The sequence below is a fragment of the Bufo bufo genome, chromosome 6 (assembly GCF_905171765.1).
Source record: "Bufo bufo chromosome 6, aBufBuf1.1, whole genome shotgun sequence".
In the NCBI taxonomy this organism is placed as follows: Eukaryota; Metazoa; Chordata; class Amphibia; order Anura; family Bufonidae; genus Bufo; species Bufo bufo.
Genome location: NC_053394.1, coordinates 248,264,886 through 248,287,477, shown reverse-complemented (window position 1 = coordinate 248,287,477; position 22,592 = coordinate 248,264,886). Strand labels below are relative to the sequence as shown.

The following is a 22,592-nucleotide window of genomic DNA, read 5'->3' as shown; positions in this document are numbered from 1 at the left end:
CTTCTAAATACGGCGGCCATCTTAGAGTCAGACATTTTAAAGCGTTCTGAGTGCAGGGACAGACGTGAGAAGGCACTAGGGAAAGCAATTGGAAAAACCTCATAGTGGAAAACGATTAGTGCACGGAAAGGATAGGAAGGAATCATTTCACAGCATCTTAGTGCAGGGAGAGACATCAGAAGGTGCTTGGGACAGTACTAGAAAAGCGATTTACAAGTGCAGGGAAAGATTATTTGGGGATCCAAAAAGCCATTATACAGCTCTGTCATTCCAGCAATTTGTTCTTGGGGTGCAAATGCTATGTTGAAAAGCCTTTAGTGGCTTATATCTTTTCAAACAAGAAAAATATTCTCAGTTCACGTCGGCAGTTATATGTGTTATAAAGCGTACAGAAAGAAAATATATATATACGCACTTCATTGGTGCACTTATTTGTGGCAAAAGCTTTCAGTGGCCTATTTCATTATAGAAAGAAAAATATATACGCACTTCACTGGTGCATTTATTTCTGCTGAAAGCATTTACTGGCCTATTTCAGTACAAAAAGAAAAATATATTCTCAGTTCACGTCGGTGGTTATATGTGTTGGAAGCATGGCTGGGAGTCAGCAGGGTGGCAGCAGTGGGAGGTCTAGAGCTAAACGTGCCCTGGGTAGAGCACCTGCTTCGCAGTAGCCTACCTGCCCGGGAAGTAGTGGTGCAGGGATTCACGGAAGTAGCGGTGGTAGCAGTCAGTCAGTGCGGTGGTTATGTGTTATTTTGTATTTCAGTACAAAAAGAAAAATACATTCTCAGTTCACGTTGGCGGCGGTTATATGTCTTAAAAGCATTTAGTGGCCTATTTCAGCCCAAAAAGGAAAAATATATACACATTTAACTTCTGCAGTTATATTTGGTGAAAGTGTTCAGTGTCCTATTTCAGTACAAAAAGGAAAAAAAATACTGTATACGCACTTCACTGCACCGCTAAAAGCATTTAGTGGCCTATTTCAGTACAAAAATAAAAATATATACGTATTTCACTTCTGCAGTTATTATTATTTCAGTACAAAAACTAAATATATTCAGCATTCACTTTTGCAGTTATATGTGGTAAAACATTTAGTGACGTATTTCAGTCGAAAAAATTGTGTTCAGTGTTGCGGTTATATGCGGTAAAATCTTTATTTAATTATTTCGGTCGAAAAACAAAAATTTATTCAGCAGTCAGCGCTGCAGTTATATGCGGTAAAATCTCCATGATAAATCTGCAGCGTGGGGGCCCCATGTGGCTTCTACACACTTTCAAAATAATCCTTCAACCTTCAAAAAACCTCCATCTCCGTGCTCCGTTATGTGGTAAAATCTTTATTGAAGTATTTCGGTCGAAACACAAAATTTATTCTGCGGTCATATACAGTAAAATCTTTAGTGACGTATCTTGATGAACTTTGCGACTCTTCCGGGATCAAAGCTATCCTGACACTTTGTCTTCTCATGGTCTGTAGCTACTAGAGGCCTGTTCATGCCAGGCAGGTTCCCCCAGAAGTATCTTGGTCGATCGACACTCTGTCATTGTGCCATTCTGTGGCTTCCTCTTGCTGCTGCCCCCTCCAGACTCGGTCATTGTGCTACTCTGTGGCCTACTTATGTGGCGTGGCACTCTTGTCCTGATTGGGTGGGTACTAGAGTTGTGGGTTCCTAGCCCTCAATAGTATCTATATAGAGACTCAAGCACTCCAGTAGATATAGTGATGTCAAGATTTTTTTTTTTTTTTTTTTTTTTTTTTTTAGTTTTCTCTGCAGGCAACTCAAAGTGACAATGTGACGTTTTGGTCTATTATGACCTTTTTCAAACACTATGACAAAAACAATAGAATTACATTATAATTGATATATGCACATACCTTGTGCATGTATAAATTATAATGTATTCTATTGTTTGTCATAGTGTTTGAAAAAGGTCGTAATAGACCGAAATGTCACATTGTCACTTTGAGTTGCCTGCAGAGAAAACAAAAAAAATAAAATATATATATATATCTTGACATCACTATATCTACTGGAGTGCTTGAGTCTCTATATTGATACTACTCATGCTGCTGCCACCTCCAGACTCAGTCATTGTGCCACTTGGTGGCCTTCTCCTAATGCTGCTGCTGCCACCTACAGACTCAGTCATTGTGCCACTCAGTGGCCTCCTCATGCTGCTTCCACCTGAACACTAGGTCATAGATCCACTCTGGACTTCTCATGCTGTTCCCACCCTCCCCTCTTCATGACTGGTCCACTATTTTGTCTTTCAGCCTGGCTGACATAATCATTTATTTGACACTTCTGATCTGTCAGAAGGAAGGAGAAATAAGACGTACAACGGATCCTGTCTGTGTAGCACCTTTAAAGCCTGTATGGTCCCATCAGAATTGGCTTATGATTTGGTAGACAAAAGCAGGAGGTGGTACTAAACACAGAAGACATGCAAATATTCCATTCACATGTCCTCTGTTTTTAAATCCACTCTTTTTTTTGGCATTAGCAATACTGATGGATTACTGACCAAATGCTGACCGAGTAAAGGCAAATGCTCAACAGACAGGATCCGTTTTTTGAGGGGTTATTGTTCTGACGGATCAGAGGAAGGGCAAAATAATCAGTGACGTCAACACAAACTTACTGCTGACACCCTCTCCACTCTGTCAGGGGGCGCTCTACTTTTATAAGCGTTTAATAGAACAAGTTCTGTAGACATGTAGAACCAGCTGACGATGGTGTAAAAGGAGTGCGCTTCTTCTTGGCCCTAACATCTACCTGTAAGGCTGAGTTCACATTTGAGTTATTTGGTCAGTTTTGGCCCCGTGACTGCCCAAATAAGTGAAGTGTGCAGTGATTGTAAGAGTGACACCTGTTATGTGCTTGTCATACTGACAGTATTGTTTCGCTACCACAGCAGACTCCCTATGCGTGTTACTGCAAGGCACAGTGTTCTACATCCCTATAAAGGCTCTCTGCTGCCCGGAAATAGCTGTTTTTTTAACGCGATTCGCCGCAAATAAATTCAGATCGAAGTAAATTTTTCCTAAAAATTCAGCAAACCGGCCGAATTTTTTACAAATTTGCTCATCTCTAGTTGTAATCTATGCCAGTTCCCTGCCGTAAATTATAATAAATGTTCCAAGTACACCGGCTCCACACCACCCACTCTACGCCCTGTTCTGTCCACTTTTTGGAAAAGTTACAAATTTTGATGTGAGAAGACCAACACACAGGAATGAAAAATGTCCCCCATAATATGTGCACGTGAATATAATAGTCAGCTATTTAAGCAAAGGGACAATGGACTCCTGCAACAGTAAAATTTACCTCACTAGATGCTATGTTATTTCTATTACTTGTATGTAAAGTCACAGACTCCTTGATTGTTGGTGTACATTAAAACTAGTCTTTTTTGTGTCCAAAGGTAAAACATTCCCGCACATTACGATATTTCTCAGCGGTAGCACCCTGTTTTGTAGGCTAAAATTAATACCTGAATTTAGTTTGGCAATCTGACCTGGCGGAATAGTATTATAGATTGAATGTCATCAATAGACACAGTAACAAAGTCCACTCCATGCTGATTTTAACAATACATGTAAAAAGCCATGGATACGCGTTTTTATTTAATTGCATTCTACCCATTTTGGGCTTACCGGTAATAGTTTTTTCATTTGGTCTTTACTAAAAATTGTCAACAATTTTTCTGCCACAGCTTTCAATTTCAGTGGATTTGCAGACTAGAAGGGTCTCTGCATGGGCATGTGTAGCCTTTATCTATGAACTCCTAACAGCTCATAAACATTTTTTTAGGCTAAATTCCTATTGATATGAGTTTAGCTATAATGCATGTTTATGAGCTGTTATGAAAGTACAGAAAAGGGCTACACATTAATAAGCAGTCAGAGCAGGATGCTTTTTTATGTCTTTTTTTTTTTTTAATAGTCCTGCGCCCATTTTTTCGGTGTGAGAGCTGTGACCCCAAGCACCAATAAGTGAGCAGCACCTGTGCTCAGTTTTTGGCGGTGAAGGTTTTTCTCATATGTACTCTACTATTAGATTCAGATTTTTTCCCGCACACATTTGCATGCATGCTCCCGCAACCGATGAGCGCCAGTCAGTACCGTCCATGATCTCTCTATTTATAAGTTTATTTTTAGCTAGTGTTCAGATTTTTTTTACACAGTAGTAAAGTTTTATATTACAGCTTTTCAACCAGTAAATGTCCAGTAGAGCTGTACATTTTACTGATCATATCCGTGCTTGGTTTTCAGCGATTTAATTTTTTGTCATTTTTTGCCATTTTCTTTTACAAAATTTTTATCTTATTTTTTTTCCTTTTTCCTAAATGTATTCACAAATAAAAGCACTGCCTACACACCCCTGTGAATAAAATGAATATACTTTACTAATATACACTTACACATGGCCCAATCATCCCAAAGAGTGTATTCAGCTGAGGAGGCATATGCCACCATTGCCTCAGATATTGATACGGCCAATTAGGGAGAAGACAATGGCGCATTCCTCTACTCCTCTTCCTCATCCAGTGATGGGGCACCTTCTTGAGGGTCCCCCAAGGCAAAAGCTGAGGCAAATCCCCAGAGTGATCCCTAACTGAGGATTAGCAGCTAATTTTTAAAAAATAGGAAAGGAAGGACCCCAGTTCTTCTAGATGTGATGATGCTCGTGTTGTACCACAGCAACATTTCTCTGGTGAAGTCCCCCAAACAGCAAGGCAGGGAAGGACCCAAAAATGCTGAGTTTGTTCCAAAAGTGGGATATGAAAGGACACCATTTATCACTGCTAACCCTGCCCTGAAAAAACTGGCCTCCGCATAAGGATTGCCTCAAAGCATACCACTCATCCATGGTTTATTCATTTTATCCTTTATGCACCCTGTCATTTTACTACCTTTTTACAATATGTTATAATCTGCTCAGCTTATACAGTATATTCGCTTTTCACCATCCAATGCACATAAATGTCTGGAACAAACTTGTGGGGTCAAAATGCTCACTGCATTCCTTGAAAATTTTCTTGAGGGGTGTAGCTTCTAAAATGGAATCATTTTGTAAGGGTACCTAGGGGTCTCTACAAATGTGACATGTTGCCTGAAAACCATTTCAGCAAAATCTGTCCTCCAAAAGCCAGATGGTGCTCTTTCCCTTCTGAGCCCTGTGGAGTGCCCGTACAGCAGTTTGTATACAGTGCTGCCCATAATTATTCATACCCCAGGCAAATTTTGACTTAGTTATTTATTCAACCAGCAAGTCATTTTTTGACGGGAAATGACATGGGTGTCTCCCAAAAGATAATAAGACTATGTACAAGAGGCATTATTGTGGCAAAAAAAAAAAATTGCAGCTTTTATTTACATTTGAGCAAAAAATATAAGATGTTCCATACTGTGGAAAATCTCAGAGGACGTGGTCGGAAGCCAAAAGTGACACCTGTGCTGGCCAGCAGGATAGTTAGAGAGGTGAAAAAGAATCCAAGGATACCAACCAAGGCCATCCTGGTGAATCTGGGCTCTGCTGGTGGCAATGTCTCAAGGCAGACAATCCAACAGACACTGCTGGGTTCCACGGATGCAGACCAGGCACACAAAAGCTCGCTTGGCCTTTCCAAAAGCTCATCTGGACAAAGAAGAAGACTTCTGGTCTTCTGTGTTATGGTCAGATGAAACAAAAATTTTATTGTTTGGTCACAATGATGTTTCCTTCATTTAGCGTAAAAAAGGAGAAGCCTTCAACTCAAAGAACACCATCCCCACTGTCAAACATGGTGGTGGGAACCTAATGCTTTGGGGGTGTTTTTCAGCCAATGGACCAGGGAAACTAATCACAGTAAACGTCACCATGAAAAAAGAGCAATACATGAGGATTCTCAATGACAACATCAGGCAGTCTGCAGAGGAACTTGGCCTTGGGCACCAGTGGACATTTCAGCATGACAATGACCCAAAACACACAGCAAAAGTGGTGAAGAAATGGTTAGCAGACAACAACATTAACGTTTTTGGAGTGGCCCAGCCAGAGTCCAGACTTGAATCCAATTGAGAATCTGTGGAGGGAGCTAAAGATCAGGTTGATGGCAAGAAGACCCTACAACCTGAAAGATTTGGCGCTCATTTCTAAAGATGAAAGGGCAAAAATACCTGTGGAGACATGCAAAAGCCTGCCTGCAGGTCTGCAATTATAGGAAGCGTTTGATTGCTGTAGTAGCCAATAAAGGCTTTTCTATTGATTATTGAGAAGGGTATGAATAATTTTGGACTGGACACTTTTTGCTCGAATGTAAATAAAAGCTAAGAAATGTTTTTTTTTCCCCACAATAATGCCTCTTGAACATCGTCTTATCTTTTGGGAGACACCTATGTCATTTCCTGTCAAAAATTACTTGCTGGTTGAATAAAAGTAACTAAGTCAAAATTTGCCTGGGGTATGAATAATTATGGGCAGCACTGTATATGGGGTATTGCCATCTTCAGGAGAATGAGTAACAAATTAGGAGATGTTTTTCTCCCGTTACACTTGTGAAAATGAAAAAATGTAAAAAGAAAAAAAATGTAGTTTCACAGCCAGCATTTTCTAAATTCTATGAAACACCTGTTTAAGAGCTCACATCATAGACTCAACAGTCTATGACCACATTTGGGGAAGTTTCTCTAAGGCTACTTCACATCATGGACAGATCCGTTCTGATAATACAACCGTCTGCATCTGTTCCGAACGTATCCATTTGTATTATCTTTAACATAGCCAAGACGGATCTGTCTTGAACATTATTGACAGTCAATGGAGGATGGATCCATTGTGCCAGATTGTGTCAGTGAAAACGGCTCAGTTTCATCAGACGGACACCAAAACGCTGCAAGCAGCATTTTGGTGTCCGTCTCCAAAGCGGAATGGAGACTGAACTGATGCAAACTGGTGCATTCTGAGCCGATCCTTTTCCATTCAGAATACATTAGAATGCAAACTGATCCGTTTTAGACCGCTTGTGAGAGCCCTGAACGTATCTCACAAATGGAAAGCCAAAACGAGAGTTTGAAAGTAGACTAAACTGCAAAGTCAGGGTAATAAATATTGAGGTTTGTTTTGCTGTGTTACAGGAAAAATGGATTAAACTGGAAAATATGTAAAAAATAAATTACACTTTTAACAAGGGTTAACAAAGTTTCTGAAATTAAAAAAAAAATTTTTTTTATAATATGAGGAGTGTAGTTTATATTATATATAAGCCTCTCAAAGTCACTTCTGAACTGAATTGGTCTTTAAAAAAGTTGGTATTAGAAATTCTCTACAAAATTATAATCCTTCTAACAGTATCACTATCTGTCTTAAAAGCAGAAAGAAAATTAGAAAATAACAAGTTTTTCAAAATTTTATTTAAATGTTGGACTTTTTTTTACAAATAAAAAGGTAAAACATATTGACTCAAATATACTATTATAAAGTACAATGTGTCACAAAAAGAAAAAAAAATCTTGGATGAGTAAAAGCATTCCAAAGTTATTTCCAAATAGAGTCAGACATGTAAGATTTGCAAAATTAGGCAGGGTCAAGAAGTTAAAAAAATCACTGGTTTTGGAAGGGGTTAAGGTGATAATTTATTCTTTAGGTGGAGGAGCCACGAAGATCCACACAGTACTCTGCAGAAACTGGTCGTATCATACCTGCATCTGCAAGAGCTTTGACACGACAGGCATCCCGAAAAGCCAACCGAACCAGTAACACCAAAGGAAAGAATACAAGCACTAATTTCCAAGATCAAGAACTTATTGTAAGTTCTACAAAATGTGCAGAGATACAAATTTTTTCCCTTTGATATGTCAGAATTGTTCTAGTCTGTACAGATGGCGGATACCATAAAGGGGTTGTCTGGGTTCAGAGCTGAATCTGGACATATCCCCATTTTCACCCAGGCAGGCCCTCTGATATGAGCACTTCATGCTCCGATTCTCTCCTTTGCCCAGCGCTGTATCGCGCAGTGCAAGGGCTGTTTGTTTATATTTTTTACACTGCTAGAAAGCTTCCGCCTAGCAGCATTCCCGATGACGTCATTGGCAGTGATGGGTGGGCTTTAGCGCTGCCGTAGCCATTTAACAGGCTAGGGCAGCACTAAAACCCACCCATTAGTGCTGGTGAGGTCACCAGGCTCACTGCTAGACGGAAGCCTTCTCCTAGCTTTATCCATGGAGAGTCCAGTACGTCACTGAATCTCCAGAAAAATCCTTTGCCCTGCGTTATTCAGCGCAGGGCAAAAGAAAGCATCGGAACATGAAATTCTCCGATGCTCTTGTCAGAGGGGCTGCCTAGGTGAAAACGGGGATATGTCCGGGTTCAGCTCCTTTAATTTTGATGGAGATCATAATTGGCCCAAATTGTCTTTGCATCAGCCTAGATATTTGAGTCACTCTTGGGAAACATCATGTTCACCTGAACATAGATGTTGATCTGTCCAAGACCTATCCATAGAAAGTGGATCAGTCTGCAGTATGTCAAATAACAAATAGGTCACATTGACCTGGTATCGTAACACATATCTCTTTATTCTGTTAATAGATACTGGAGTTGCTTTGCCAGATTTTGCAAACTGATTCTCTGTCTGCCATCCAGCAGTGGCTTTTGTCAGCTGGCCAGAGAGGTGAGAGCCGTTACAAGTAGCAGCAGAATATACCGCTTTATTTCTGTTAATATATAACTGGTCTTTTTGTGTCCAAAGGTAAATAGCCTTGTGACTACATTATGGTATTCATTTATTAGCAGTAGAACCCTAATTAATTAGCTAAAATGAATACCAGGATTTAGTGCGGCATTCTGGGACAGATATTGGCATATCTGACCACTGACTTCTATGTGTCATTGCTCTTGCCACTGCGTGGCAAATAACTAGAGTTGAGTGAACCTGCCTCTTGGCAGGTTTCGAGTTCGGTGTTTAAGTGAATTATGTAATAGGGGGCTCTCAATAGTAAGAACTGCACAATTATTTATTGGAGCACCGACAACCTTAAATAAGACAACCTTGTAAATCCAGATATTACTCCACTTTGCCTTAAGGTGGACTTGCACATTAGATGAATGTCGGCAGAACCTACAGATTCCGGTGGGAACCTGCCGACCATCTCATGTTTATGGTTTAATTTCAACATGCCTGACCTTTAAAGTAAAATGTGCATGTGTACAAGGGGGTCGTAAAAAATAGCCGACAGTCTAATGAGTGTTTAGCCAACAGCCATCAAAAGTGCATTGGGCAGCTTTAGGATTACCATACTTTTAAGACCATTAGTTTCTAATAAGTTTCCTACTCTTTTGGCCTTTGCGTTATTTAGATTGTAGAATAGTCTATTCTTTATCTATCTGCAGCACCCTGCTGTCCTCTCTACAGTAGATGGTGTGACGTCCAGAGTTTAAACAAGAACTTTTGATCAGTTACCAGTAAAAATAATCATATTTAGCTAATGTCACAGGAAGAACCTTGCATACAGGTTCGAGGACTTCAGTTAGTAGACTGTCAAGATTCTAAGCTGATAATGTCTTCCAGAAAAGGACCTCGTCATGAACATGATCCAGACAGCTACTGCCAATATCCAACATGAATCCATGGGGGAAAGACTGTTCTCCCAGCACAGCACAGGTCTGCTGTCAAAGGAGGAGTACCTACAGAGGAAAAATCCAAATAGGTATATGTTTTGTCAATGATTCCACCAACCATTTACTCAATACGATTTAGACCAGCACCACAAACTTCATTTTCTATGCCCTGTACATGCCTCAGCCAACATAGTGATGTGACCAATATATGATTCATTTAAAATTTTATTCTAGAACGGAGGTTTACGAAGATCAATATGCTCAAATTATGGCTCAATTTGTGTAATAAAAAACTGGCGCACACACTTTGCACCCCATTCATTATGTGTTTTAGGCACTTTTTGGTGGTTAGCTTGATAACAGGCTGTGGCTTAATTGGGAAGTATGTGTTGCTAACCAAAAAGGGGCATGGCTTAAGCTGCAGCTTAAAATTCCCTAGTAGAGCCAATCGGATGATGTGTCCAAGTAATTTTTAATTCGTTAAGTACCATGGAGACAATGAGAAGAGCCAACTGGTGTGGGAACGCTGCATGTGACACAGGAGTAGGTTTCTGTCACGGGGTAGCGTCACGGGTATAAAGATAGAGCGGAGGTGCACCCCCTGAGCTGCCACCCGGTCCCCTGTCCCTGCCTACTTGCACCACCCACCCTAGGTGACGGGGCGCAACTGGGCGACAGTCCCTGACCTGAGTAAGTGCAAGCAGAGAGATAGAGACAGCAGGGAAGCGGACAGCCAAAAAGAGGTAGCACTCGAGCGGACAGAGAGGTGGAACAAGCAAGGTACCACCAAAAACGGAAGGGCGAGGCGGGTCAACTAGCCAGGGTCAGTCCAGGAGGTCACGTCAGTACGAGGGAACAGGCAAAGACAAAATCCAAAAGCAAGCCGAGGTCAAAATCCGAGAGGTAGCCTCAAGGTTCAGGGAGCAGGCAGAAGAGGTGTCAGGAAGCAGATCAAGGGTCAAATCCAAAGGTAAGCTAAATAACAATAATAATACACAGCCTAAGGGACCAAAATCACAGGCAACCTGTAGCCAGCAGGTTGCCTGTATTTATAGTTGGGAGTGAGGGTCATGTGACGTGGCCAGCGTCACATGACCGACAGACAGGCAAGTCGAGCACCGAGTGATCAGCTCAGCGCTCAAGGCAGACCTAGGAGCAGGGAGCCTCCCAGCTAGCAAAGCCGTCCTGGGAATGAGGCCGAACACAGATCCTCGCTCCCGAAGCTAAGCAGCAGGTCTGCGGCTGATAAGAGACCGAGTGCGCCTTCGGCCCCCCATTACAGTTTCACTGTTTGACAAGTGACCACTGTAACACATTTCCCTGTGGAACAATGTTCTCTGACCTGTGGCTAGAATACACTCCCACTGCCATTGATTGCTCCCTTTTGAAATCTGTGCATTGGGCACCAAGAAAGGTAGTCCCACCCATACCTCCAATGGTTCCTACAATCTACAGAGAGAATCAGTATGTGTATTGGTAAGTTAGAGCTACAAAGATCATCAAATACACTACCATGAACTAAGTTTGCATGTGTAAAAACGGTTTATACCCAACATGAAGTCATGAAGCAACTTATCTTCTCTTTTATGTTTAGTAGATCAAATCAAAAACAGAAACCAGAGCCTGTTCCTGAAGAAGACAAGCCGGGTAAACCACTAAAATTCATGGTTTCGTTTTATGGTATTCTGAAAACACATGAGTTATGAAGCCTTAACGGGTTCATCTAGCTTGTCAAAATTAAATAAAAATAGCAGTGGCTATCGCTCATCATACTGTGCAGGTGATCAATGCATGTAAATGCAGCATTTTACCTCCACTTATAGAGCAGCCAACTGTCGGGAAGGAAGCTGAATCTGCTGCTCCTCAACCTGTGTAAATGCAGCTTTACAAGTGCATGATCCAAGGGTAGAAGGTAATCTTAATCCTCAAATTGCATGAGCCTTCTGACACACACAGCATCCCTAATCATGGCACTATGGCATCACTATGCGTTGGAAATGCATTGGATCATGCACGTTGAGGATCACAGTTGATTTTTTCATGTTTCAAAAAAGGATAGTTTTTTATCTCCAGACCTGGCACTGGACTTACCTTCTACCCTTGTCACCCTCATTCACTATAAAGTGACTGAGCTGCAATAACATATTGTGTTGATGAGAGAGACTGTGTCCTAAAAATGTAAATGGTGGATCACCAGAGTCACTTTGTTTTTGTGATCAGTGCTGGTCCAGAGGTAAGAACTCCACTTATCACTCATTTACTCTTTTTTTATAGAGCGCATTGGTACTGCAGAAGTTCTTCAGATACATGCAGCAGACAATGAAAACCAAGACAAGCCTAGCTCTGCAAAATAGCACTCTACATGGAGGGCCGTCTCCTAAATAAATTTATTTCTTGGACGAAACAACCTCCTATTCTCTTATGTTGTAATTTTTTGACATGTCTTCTTCAAGATGCAGAAAACGATTGTCGATTGACATGTAAGATGCTTTCTTCATGCTTTGTCAAGTTTATGTATCAGGTCTAAATTTATTTAAAATATTTGTCACCTGTTTATTTCGCCCCTTCTCCTTGAATTCTGTAGTCTGGGGTTTAAAACATGTATAGGAACTACAACTCCAAGCCTAAAGGGCATCTGTCAGTAGATTTGTACCTATGACACTGGCTGACCAAGATATCTGTGTCCCATGTTCATACAGTATGTGCCCACATTGCTGAGAAAAATGAAGTTTTAAGATGAGCTTCTAGGAGCAACGGGGGCATTGCCCTTACTCCTAGAGGCACTGCTGAACCCTCCCCACTTTGATTGGCAGGGCCAGGCGTTATGATATTAACACTGCCTGGTCCTTTCAATCAAAGTTCAGATGGTGCAGCAGTTGCAGAGAGAGCAGAGCCTCTAGTAGCAAACAGCAACATCCCTGTTGCTCCTATAGGCTCAACAAGTGGACATGAAACGGGTTAGCCAGTTTTATAGGTACAAATCTGCTGACAGATGTCATTTAAAGTGGTTGTCCCACCATAACAACTTCTCTTATCAACAGGATAGGGAATAAGTATTTGATCTGTGGGGGGTCTGACTGCTCGGACACCCACTGATAAGAATAAGTGGCCTTGAGTTCTCCAAATGAATGGTGTGACAGCAGGGAGTCCAGAAGTCCTGTTTTAGGGCAGACAGTCCAGCTTTCATACCCCCTGTCTTTCATCTGGTGCAGAGCCCAGCCAGATGCATGGGTAACAGTCACCCAAGGCACACCGCTCCTCCATTCATCTTTATGGGCCTGCTTAACATAGATGAGCGCTGTCCTCACCTTCTCTTAAGAAAGCAGCAGTTCACATCCATGACAGTAGATCCCATCACTGCAGGGACTCCGAGCCCCCATTCTTGTGATCTGTGAGGATGTCAGCAGTCAGCCCCCCACTAATCACATACTTATCACCTATATGGATGGGACAATACCTATAATAAAGAGCATTATTACTCTTTAATTTGTGGCTTTTGTTATCAACCAAAGTACAGCTTCCAAAAAAGTGAATATTAGCGTGACACCACATATAAAGCTAATTACATCAACATGGCCTAAATTATTTTTACCTACATTAAACAAGAGTTTACAAACTGGCAATTCTCTATGATGTTATTCATTTATCCATCAACCTGTTGCAGTTTTATTGCAATCCATTATTTGCACACTATGACAGCATTATTATTTCAAATAAGAAATACTACCCTGGACATAGCAATGGATGCTGATAACTTCTATACATTAGTGTTTATTTAAGCTGCCAAATAGTTATAAGTGGTTTATTGCAAGGCCAGGTGCAGTGGCTGGCGTTGAGGTGACCCCCAACACAACGAGCGGCCCCCAGACACTGTCAAGGTGTCACCATGTATTGATGCTCTCCGAAGGGGGATGTTAAGTTTTGGTGCACCCCAATGGTAAATAAGTCCAGAGAATCAGAGTTTGCAGTAAACCAATGTGCTTATTTACTGGAGGAACTCAAGTGCAAAACAATACAGGCAATGCCCAGAACTGGCTCCCCCAGTTTCCCCCCTGGTATCAGAAGGTTTTTTGCTGAGGAAAGGCCTGAGCTAGCTGTCCCTTTCTTCCTTAGAAGGCTGCTACCCTAGCCAAAGGGCTGGTTGTCCAGGTCTGTGCCACTTTCCTCCAGTTGGCTCCCTGGTGACTCAGGGTCTGTGGCAGAGTATCCCCATCTGAATATCATCTTCTTCTGATCACTTGTGCAGTGTGGCAGAGTCTCTCCTACATTATACTGGTCCCTATCTGCAGACAGCTAGGGGCTCTGACTGCTCCACTTTTATACAGTTTCAAACTGATCTAGAACCTTCTAGTGGAAGGGGAGAAGCTGGAGAATCGCAGTCTAATAGAATCAATGTTTCTGTTCAAGGCTTCCATAGACTTCTATTGGGCCTCAATACAAGTCAATGGGAATGGCCAAGCAGTTTTTAGTCAGATGGTTAAAAGTCTACTGTGTCTGGCTGTTCCCTCCAAAATCAGCACTGCATAGTCCCTTATGACAGCAGCGGAAAATTACTAGCTTCTCAGTCCACAGGAAATTCCCAAAGTTTTTAGTGTGAACTGGCTGTGCATTAACCCTTTCTACAATTCAGTACAAATACAGTGCAATAATAGTGCAAATTAACAGGATATATGATTTAAAGTGCAATTAAACTGTGTTAAACTATTAGTGCAAACAACGACATAAATCACAGTGCAAGTTGATCCTTCAAAGTACACTACAGTAGTGAGTTGATGGCTTTGCATAGCAGCAATAGTAGCAAATGTCCACAATTACTTATACTGCAAATGTCCAAAAGCATTGTGCTCCAGTGCAGCACACAACTTTACACAACATAATTCTCAAGCTCAAAAATACAGAACTGATATGGAGCTGATTTCAGGAGAAATCCGCCTCTGAAATAACAAGCATATTTGGAAAGTATTTGGTTAAAATCAGCTTCTAAAACTCTTTTAAAAGACAGCACTAGTATAGCGAAGTCATATTGTAAAAATCAAAAGGGGTCTCCTGTAGCTCATTCATGGTCATTTGTGCTTGTTCATTTGCAATTGCAATTTGCGGAACGGCACAGACAGCCATTGATATAACTGCCCATTCTTGTCCACAAAACGGACAATAGGACAGGTTATATTTTTTTTGCGGACCACGGAACAGAGAAACGGATGCGGACAGCACACGGAGTGAAGTGAAAGGGTCCGCATCCAAGCTGCAAAAACTGCAGCACAGATGCGAACCAAAACGACAGTTGTGTGCATGAGGCCTTACAGTCAGTTCTGGTCCTACCCCATATGCCCGGGCCCCTCACACACAATGTACTTGCCTCTCTTCCCGGCACCCACGTCGCTTCTGAAGCCTTAACTGCCGCTGTTTCATCTCTCCGTGCACAGATGAAAACATCCAGCATTGGGAGGGGGGCAGCCAATAGCAGGCGGGGACGAGCCTCCCTAGCATCACCCGCGAAGCTAGGTAGGTTCGTCCCCGCCTGCTATTGGCTGACATACCTCCCCCCGATGCCGGATGTTTTCATCCACGGACATGGAGATGCAGCGGCGGCCATGCGAGCTTCAGAAGCAACGTGGATGCCAGGGAGCGAGGCAAGTACATTGTGTGTGAGGGGCCCGGGCATATGGGAAGGCGTTTCAGGGGTTGGATAACCCCTTTAAGTCTCGAATAACCTCTTTAATCATTATCATTGTCAGAGTGTCTCGCTCTGAACCATGATGATATCAGTTTGTTTTCTTCTTAGAAAAACTGATCTTACTTAATCTAGACCCAATAAATATGACGTAGACCAACTTTGATTTATCATAATCGAGATTAGATCAGCATTATTCCTGAAATAACAGGAGCCGTTGGAGATCAAACCGACAGTTGGCTTGACTGATGAATTTCACAGTCAATGGCATTTTGTAGTCTGCTATATATTCCGCAGATGGATCCAGACCCATTCAACTTGAATGGGTCTGTGATCTGTCCGCACCGCAAAAAAAAACATGTTCTATTTTTGCAGTGCGGAGGAACAGAGAGAAACCCCACGGAAGTAGGTAATTCTTGGCCTATGTTCTGCACCAGACCTTCCAGATTGCCGAACCATTCAAGTGATTGTGAGCCACAATATGGGCATGGCCAGGCAACGGCTGTGTGATTGAGCCCTTAGGAGAAATACTACCCCCTCTCCTCCGCCTTCTCATGGTCCTGATACTGGTGGACAACTGACTGGAGCAGATATCCTTCTCCTCTATCCAGGGGCGTTGTTAGGTCAAAACATTCGGGGATGGAGCCCCGGATGTTTTGTCCAGTGCCCCAAATGCAGAGTCGGCGGATGACTGCTACGTAGTAACCAGTCTGTCCATCAGTGTGGTGCTAATGAACACCCTGCATTGTGGCCAAGTCAGCAGCTCACTCCCAAAACGTACTTTTATGGGGTCGTACAATAACCCTTCAAGCTAAACCTGCAATCAACTGTTACCGAAATCCACCTCTTGATAGTGTGAGTAATTATGCAAATACTGCGCCGCTCGCTTACTTCCATGGCACGACCTCCTAGCTAATTTATTCACTTCACTTGCCTCTGTGTAATCTCGCACAGGCGCACTGGCAGAGGCATCGTCGAGCGAAGTGTGCATGCGCCATCTTCCAGCGCACCTGGTTCGACGATGCCTCTGCCAGTGCGAGATTACACAGAGGCAAGTGAAGTGAATAAATTAGCTAGGAGGCGGTGCGGGGCGGGGAGGGGATCTGTGGTGCATCCATGACACTGACACTTATGGGGGATCTGTGGTGGATGACACTTATGGGGGATCTGTGGTGGATGACACTTATGGGGGATCTATGGTGCATGACACTTATGGGGGATCTGTGGATAACACTGTTATAGATAATCTGTGGGGTTGCCCAGACGGCTAGGCCCTTCACTGTAGTTATTAACCCTATTCAGCAGTCCCCAATTCACTGAAGGGGGGACTGCTGAAAGGGGTTAATAACTACTGTGAAGCCCCCCCTCCCGGTGGTGATGAGGGAGTGGCTTCATGGGGTGGGGGCGTGGCTTCACATGGGCTCGTACCCTGGATCTCTCCAGACTCTAGCAACGCCCCTGCCTCTATCCTGCTTGCAGTAGGACAAAAAGGGCCATTCCTTCAGCCATTCCCCAGCAATAAAAAAGAACGGATCACAAGGAAATTATCTCCATGTTCGCTGCACAAGACTCTTTCAGGAACTAACAGAAAACCTTGTAGACTGACAAACAATGGGGGCAACATTATCATTCTAGGTTTATTGTTCTTTTAAATCCTTCAACTGGTGGAAGAGTCCAACTGTAATATTAAATGAAGAGAACCCTTTTTATTTTGACATTGGTTCCCCTTAGCTAAAGGACACAGCTTGCACCAATGGTATGTCCATCCCTACAGAGTGAGCAATTTTATGAACTTAGTGTCAAACTTATTAGGACCAGTGTTTGAGACGCCGGTCTTAATAAGGCCCTGGCTGGCGGTGGATCCGCCGGGGTCGGGCCTCTACATAACTTCAGTGGATCCACCGCCGCTTATAAATGTAAGATAGCTTCCTTGCTGTCTTACACTTAGACCATTTTCTACTCCTTAAACAGGCATAGAAAAGGGTAAATGACATGGGCCTACAGGCCTGTCCCCTTCCCCGCCATACCCGCGTTTTTAGACCTGGCGTGAGCGGGGCAAAGTTGCAGATTGCATCTTTGCACTGCAATCTGTGCCAGAAAGACACCTAATATAGTTTTTTTTGCGTTTTGCGTGCCGTTTTCTGCGTTCCGTATACGGTCCGTATACGGAGCCATGCATTTCAATGGTTCCGCAAAAAAAACTGAATGTACTCCGTATGCATTCCGTTTCCGTATTTCCGTTTTTCCGTTCCGTTGAAAGATAGAACATGTACTATTATTGCCCGCAAATCACATTCCGTTGCTCCATTCAAGTCAATGGGTCCGCAAAAAAAAAAAAACACATACGGAAATGCATCCGTATGTCTTCCGTATCCGTTCCGTTTTTGTGGATCCATCTATTGAAAGAGTTATGCCAAGCCCAATTTTTTCTATGTAGTTACTGTATACTGTATATCAGGGGTGTCAAACTCAAATTCATCGGGGGCCGCATCAGCAGTTTGGTCACCCTCAAAGGGCCGGAAAACTTACAGGCTTGGCCCTTGGGGATATCGGACGCCACTTCCACACTTTGGCCGGGGGCTCGGTGGAGCTGATGAGGTGTTTTATCCTAATGAGAAAGATTTCATAATAAGTATTTGGAGATAATAGCAGCCCCCAGTAATAACAGCCCCCAGTAATAACAGCCCCTCTGTGCCAATAATAACAGCCCCCGCCAGTAATAACAGCCCCCTTTGCCAGTAATAACAGCCCCCCCTTTGCCAGTAATAACAGCCCCCCCTTTGCCAGTAATAGCAGCCCCCAGTAATAACAGCCCCCAGTAATAACAGCCCCTCTGTGCCAGTAATAACAGCCCCCCCAGTAATAACAGCCCCCTTTGCCAGTAATAACAGCCCCCCCTTTGCCAGTAATAACAAACAGCCCCCCCATTTGCCAGTAATAACAGCCCCCCCCATTTGCCAGTAATAACAGCCCCCCCTTTGTCAGTAATAACAAACAGCCCCCCCTTTGCCAGTAATAACAAACAGCCCCCCCTTTGCCAGTAATAACAGCCCCCCCTTTGCCAGTAATAACAGCCCCCCCTTTGCCAGTAATAACAGCCCCCCCTTCGCCAGTAATAACAGCCCCCGCCAGTAATAACAGCCCCCTTTGCCAGTAATAACAGCCCCCCCCCCTTTGCCAGTAATAACAGCCCCCCCTTTGCCAGTAATAACAGCCCCCCCTTTGCCAGTAATAGCAGCCCCCAGAAATAACAGCCCCCAGTAATAACAGCCCTTCTGTGCCAGTAATAACAGCCCCCGCCAGTAATAACAGCCCCCCCTTTGCCAGTAATAACAAACAGCCCCCCCTTTGCCAGTAATAACAAACAGCCCCCCCTCTGCCAGTAATAGCCCCCCCTTCGCCAGTAATAACAGCCCCCGCCAGTAATAACAGCCCCCCCTTTTTTCATTAATAACAAACAGCCCCCCCTTTGCCAGTAATAACAGCCCCCGCCAGTAAAAGTATTGTACATAATAAAAAAACAAACAAACAAACACATACTTACCTCCATGTCAGTGATGCGATGCAGGCCTCTTCTGGCCTGTGTCCCACGCTGTAGGGCTCAGGCAGCGCGATGACGTCATCGCGTCGCCTGCTCCGGCCTCTGATAGGCTGCCGGCCTAGTGCCTGCAGCCTATCAGAGGAAGGGAAAGGGACACGCCTCTCCCTCCCCTACCGCAGCACAGGCAGGCATCTGTATCGCTGTCCTGAGGACGGCGATACAGATGACTGGAGATGAGCGCTTCCACAATGGAAGCGCTCATCTCCCTGTGCCCAGCCGCCGCCGCCAGCTCGCTCGCCTGCCGCATATCGGCGGCGGCCGCGCGGGCCACATGACGAGGTCTGGCGGGCCCGGATTCGGCCCGCGGGCCTTGTGTTTGACACCCGTGCTGTATATGCCATACGGAAAAACGGAACGGAAAAACGGAATGGAAACGGTAACACAACGGAAACAAAAAAACTGAACAACGGATCCGTGAAAAACGGACCGCAAAACACTGAAATAGCCATACGGTAGTGTGAAAGAGGCCTTAATCTTAGGCCTCATGCACACGACCGTTTTTTTTTGCGGTCCGCAAAACGGATTTCCGTTGTTCCGTGATCCGTGACCATTTTTTCTACCGTAGGTCTTCCTTGATTTTTGGAGGGTCCACGGACATGAAGGAAAAAGTCATTTTGGTGTCCGCCTGGCCGTGCGGAGCCAAACGGATCCGTCCTGACTTAGGCCTATTGCACACGACCGTATGGCTTTTTTAGTGTTTTGCGGTCCGTTTTTCACGGATCCGTTGTTCCATTTTTTGTTTCCGTTGTGTTTCCGTTTCTATTCCGTTTTTCCGTTCCGTTTTTCCGTATGGCATATACAGTATACAGTAATTACATAGATAAAATTGGGCTGGGCATAACATTTTCAATAGATGGTTCAGTAAAAAACGGAACGGAAACGGAAGACATACGGATGCATTTCCGTATGTGTTCCGTTTTTTTTGTGGACCCATTGACTTGAATGGAGCCACGGAACGTGATTTGCGGGCAATAATAGGACATGTTCTATGTTAAAACGGAACGGAAAAACGGAAATACATTCCGTTTTTTTGCGGACCCATTGAAATGAATGGTTCCGTATACGGACCGTATACGGAACGCAAAAAAACGCCCAGTAAACGGGAAAAAAAAAACGGCCGTGTGCAGGAGGCCTTACAATGCAAGTCAATGGGGACGGATCCGTTTGACGTTGACACAATATGCTGCAATTGCAAACGGATCGGTCCCCCATTGACTTTCAATGTAAAATCAGGAGTCCCTATTATACCATCGGATCGGAGTTTTCTCCAATCCGATGGTATATTTTAACTTAAAGCGTCCCCATCACCATGGGAACGCCTCTATGTTAGAATATACCATCGGATTTGAGTTAGATCGTGAAACTCAGATCCGACAGTATATTCTAACACAGAGGCGTTCCCATAGTGATGGGGACGCTTCAAGTTAGAATATACTGAGAACTGTGTAATAACTGCTGCCTGGCAGCACCCGATCTCTTACAGGGGGCTGTGATACGCCCAATTAACCCCTCAGGTGCCGCACCTGAGGGGTTAATTGTGCGTATCATAGCCCCCTGTAAGAGATCAGGTGCTGCCAGGCAGGAGGGGCAGACCCCCTCCCTCCCCAGTTTTAAATTCATTGGTGGCCAGTGTGGCCCCCCTCCCTCCCTCCCCAGTATTATATTCATTGGTGGCCAGTGCGGCCTCCCCTCTCCCCCCCCAATTAAAATCACCTTCCCCCATCATTGGTGGCCAGTGCAGCCTCCCCTCTCCCCCCCCAATTAAAATCACCTTCCCCCATCATTGGTGGCCAGTGCGGCCTCCCCTATCCCCCCCTAATTAAAATCACCCCCCCCCATCATTGCTGACCAGTGCGGCCTCCCCTCTTCCCCCCCCCCAATTAAAATCACCTTCCCCCATCATTGGTGGCAGCGGAGAGTTCCGATCGGAGTCCCAGTTTAATCGCTGGGGTTCCGATCGGTTACCATGGCAGCCAAGACGCTGCTGCAGTCCTGGTTGCCATGGTTACTTAGCAATAGAAGCATTATACTTACCTGCGATGTCTGTGACTGGCCGGGCACTCCTCCTACCGGTAAGTTACAGGTCTGTGCGGCGCATTGCTTATAGCACAGACCTGTCACTTACCAGTAGGAGGAGCGCCCGGCCGGTCACAGACATCGCAGGTAAGTATAATGCTTTTATTGCTAAGTAACCATGGCAGCCAGGACTGCAGTAGCGTCTTGGCTGCCATGGTAACCAATCGGAGCCCCAGCCGCTCTGGCCACCAATGAATATAATACAGGGGAGGGAGGGGGGCCGCACTGGCTACCAATGAGTTAAATACAGGGGAGGGAGGGAGGGGGGCCGCACTGGCCACCAATGAATTTAAAACTGGGGAGGGAGGGAGTCTGCCCCCTCCTGCCTGGCAGCACCTGATCTCTTACAGGGGGCTATGATACGCACAATTAACCCCTCAGGTGCGGCACCTGAGGGGTTAATTGTGCGTATCATAGCCCCCTGTAAGAGATCAGGTGCTGCCAGGCAGCAGGGGGCAGTCATGTACACAGTTCTTAGTATATTCTAACTTGAAGCGTCCCCATCACCAGCTTTTATGCAGACGGATCAGCGGATCCATCTGTGTGAAAGTAGCCTATGGACACGGATGACAATCTTGTGTGCATCCGTGTTTTTTCACGGACCCATTGACTTGAATGGGTCCGTGAACCGTTGTCCGTCAAAAAAATAGGACAGGTCATATTTTTTTGACGGACAGGAAACACGGATCACGGACGCGGATGTACAACGGTGCATTTTCCGAGTTTTCAACGGACCCATTGAAAGTCAATGGGTCCGCAGAAAATCACAGAAAACGGAACAACGGACACGGATGCACACAACGGTCGTGTGCATGAGGCCCTAATCTAAGCTTTAGCCCTTATGCACACAACCGTGTCCATTTTGCAGTCCTCAAACCGCAAATCCGCAAAACACACATGCAGTCTGTGTGCTGACCAATTGACTTCAGTGGTTCACATTTTGAGGACATATTCTATCTTTTTGCAGAACTGACATACACATGCGGAAAGCACACAGATGATCAATGTGCTTTCTGCATCTGTATGTTTGTTCTGCAAAAAGATAGAACATGACCTATACCACGGAGCCACTAAAGTCAACGAGTCTGCAAAAAATGAAAATGCACGGGCGGTATCCATATTTTTGCGGATCTTCAATTTTCCGAATGCAAAATATTTACGGTCGTGTGCATGAAGCCTAATCTCCAGCATGTTGTGAATATTTCATACAATGTATTAATGTTTAGCTCACAGAGTATTTTCCGGCCTGGACTGCAGAAGCTCCTCAGCCGGTCTGTGCACATTTTCAGACTTTTGATGTAAAGAATGCATGGATTCAATGAAAATAAGCAAAGAATCAGAATACAAAAAGCTAATTAAACACATAACTTTCCATGGTCACAACTATTAGGCTTCATTTACAGAAGACCATAAATCTCCAGGGAACTGGCAGCATCCTAGCAAGGAGAAGTGCAGCCAAAATACAGTGGATTTAACATCTAAGCACTTGGCATAACCGAAGAGCAGCAGGAGAAGCAATGAAAATGAGGGACTGAAAGCAAAAGGAAGTAAAAGTTTTCTCTGCCTCCTCCCCCAGCTAATGAATGGAGGAGGAGGGGGACACCAGAACAGTCTTTGGGAGGAGGCCACT

The 22,592-nt window shown here is 44.1% G+C and overlaps 1 protein-coding gene across 3 annotated transcripts in view; it reads left to right on the top strand.

The window, feature by feature from the left end:
- The window catches only part of LOC121004186 (protein TBATA-like), a 71,304-nt gene extending 58,159 nt beyond the window's left edge, over nt 1-13,145 (top strand). For all 3 annotated transcript variants that reach the window (XM_040436332.1, XM_040436330.1, XM_040436331.1), the window contains exons 7-11: nt 7,639-7,800; nt 8,583-8,664; nt 9,562-9,700; nt 11,206-11,258; nt 11,886-13,145. In XM_040436332.1, the coding sequence (XP_040292266.1) occupies nt 7,639-7,800; nt 8,583-8,664; nt 9,562-9,700; nt 11,206-11,258; nt 11,886-11,965 (516 nt within the window). In that variant the 3' untranslated portion in view covers nt 11,966-13,145. The remainder of the gene's footprint in view (nt 1-7,638; nt 7,801-8,582; nt 8,665-9,561; nt 9,701-11,205; nt 11,259-11,885) is intronic.
- Nucleotides 13,146-22,592: the final 9,447 nt, after the last annotated feature.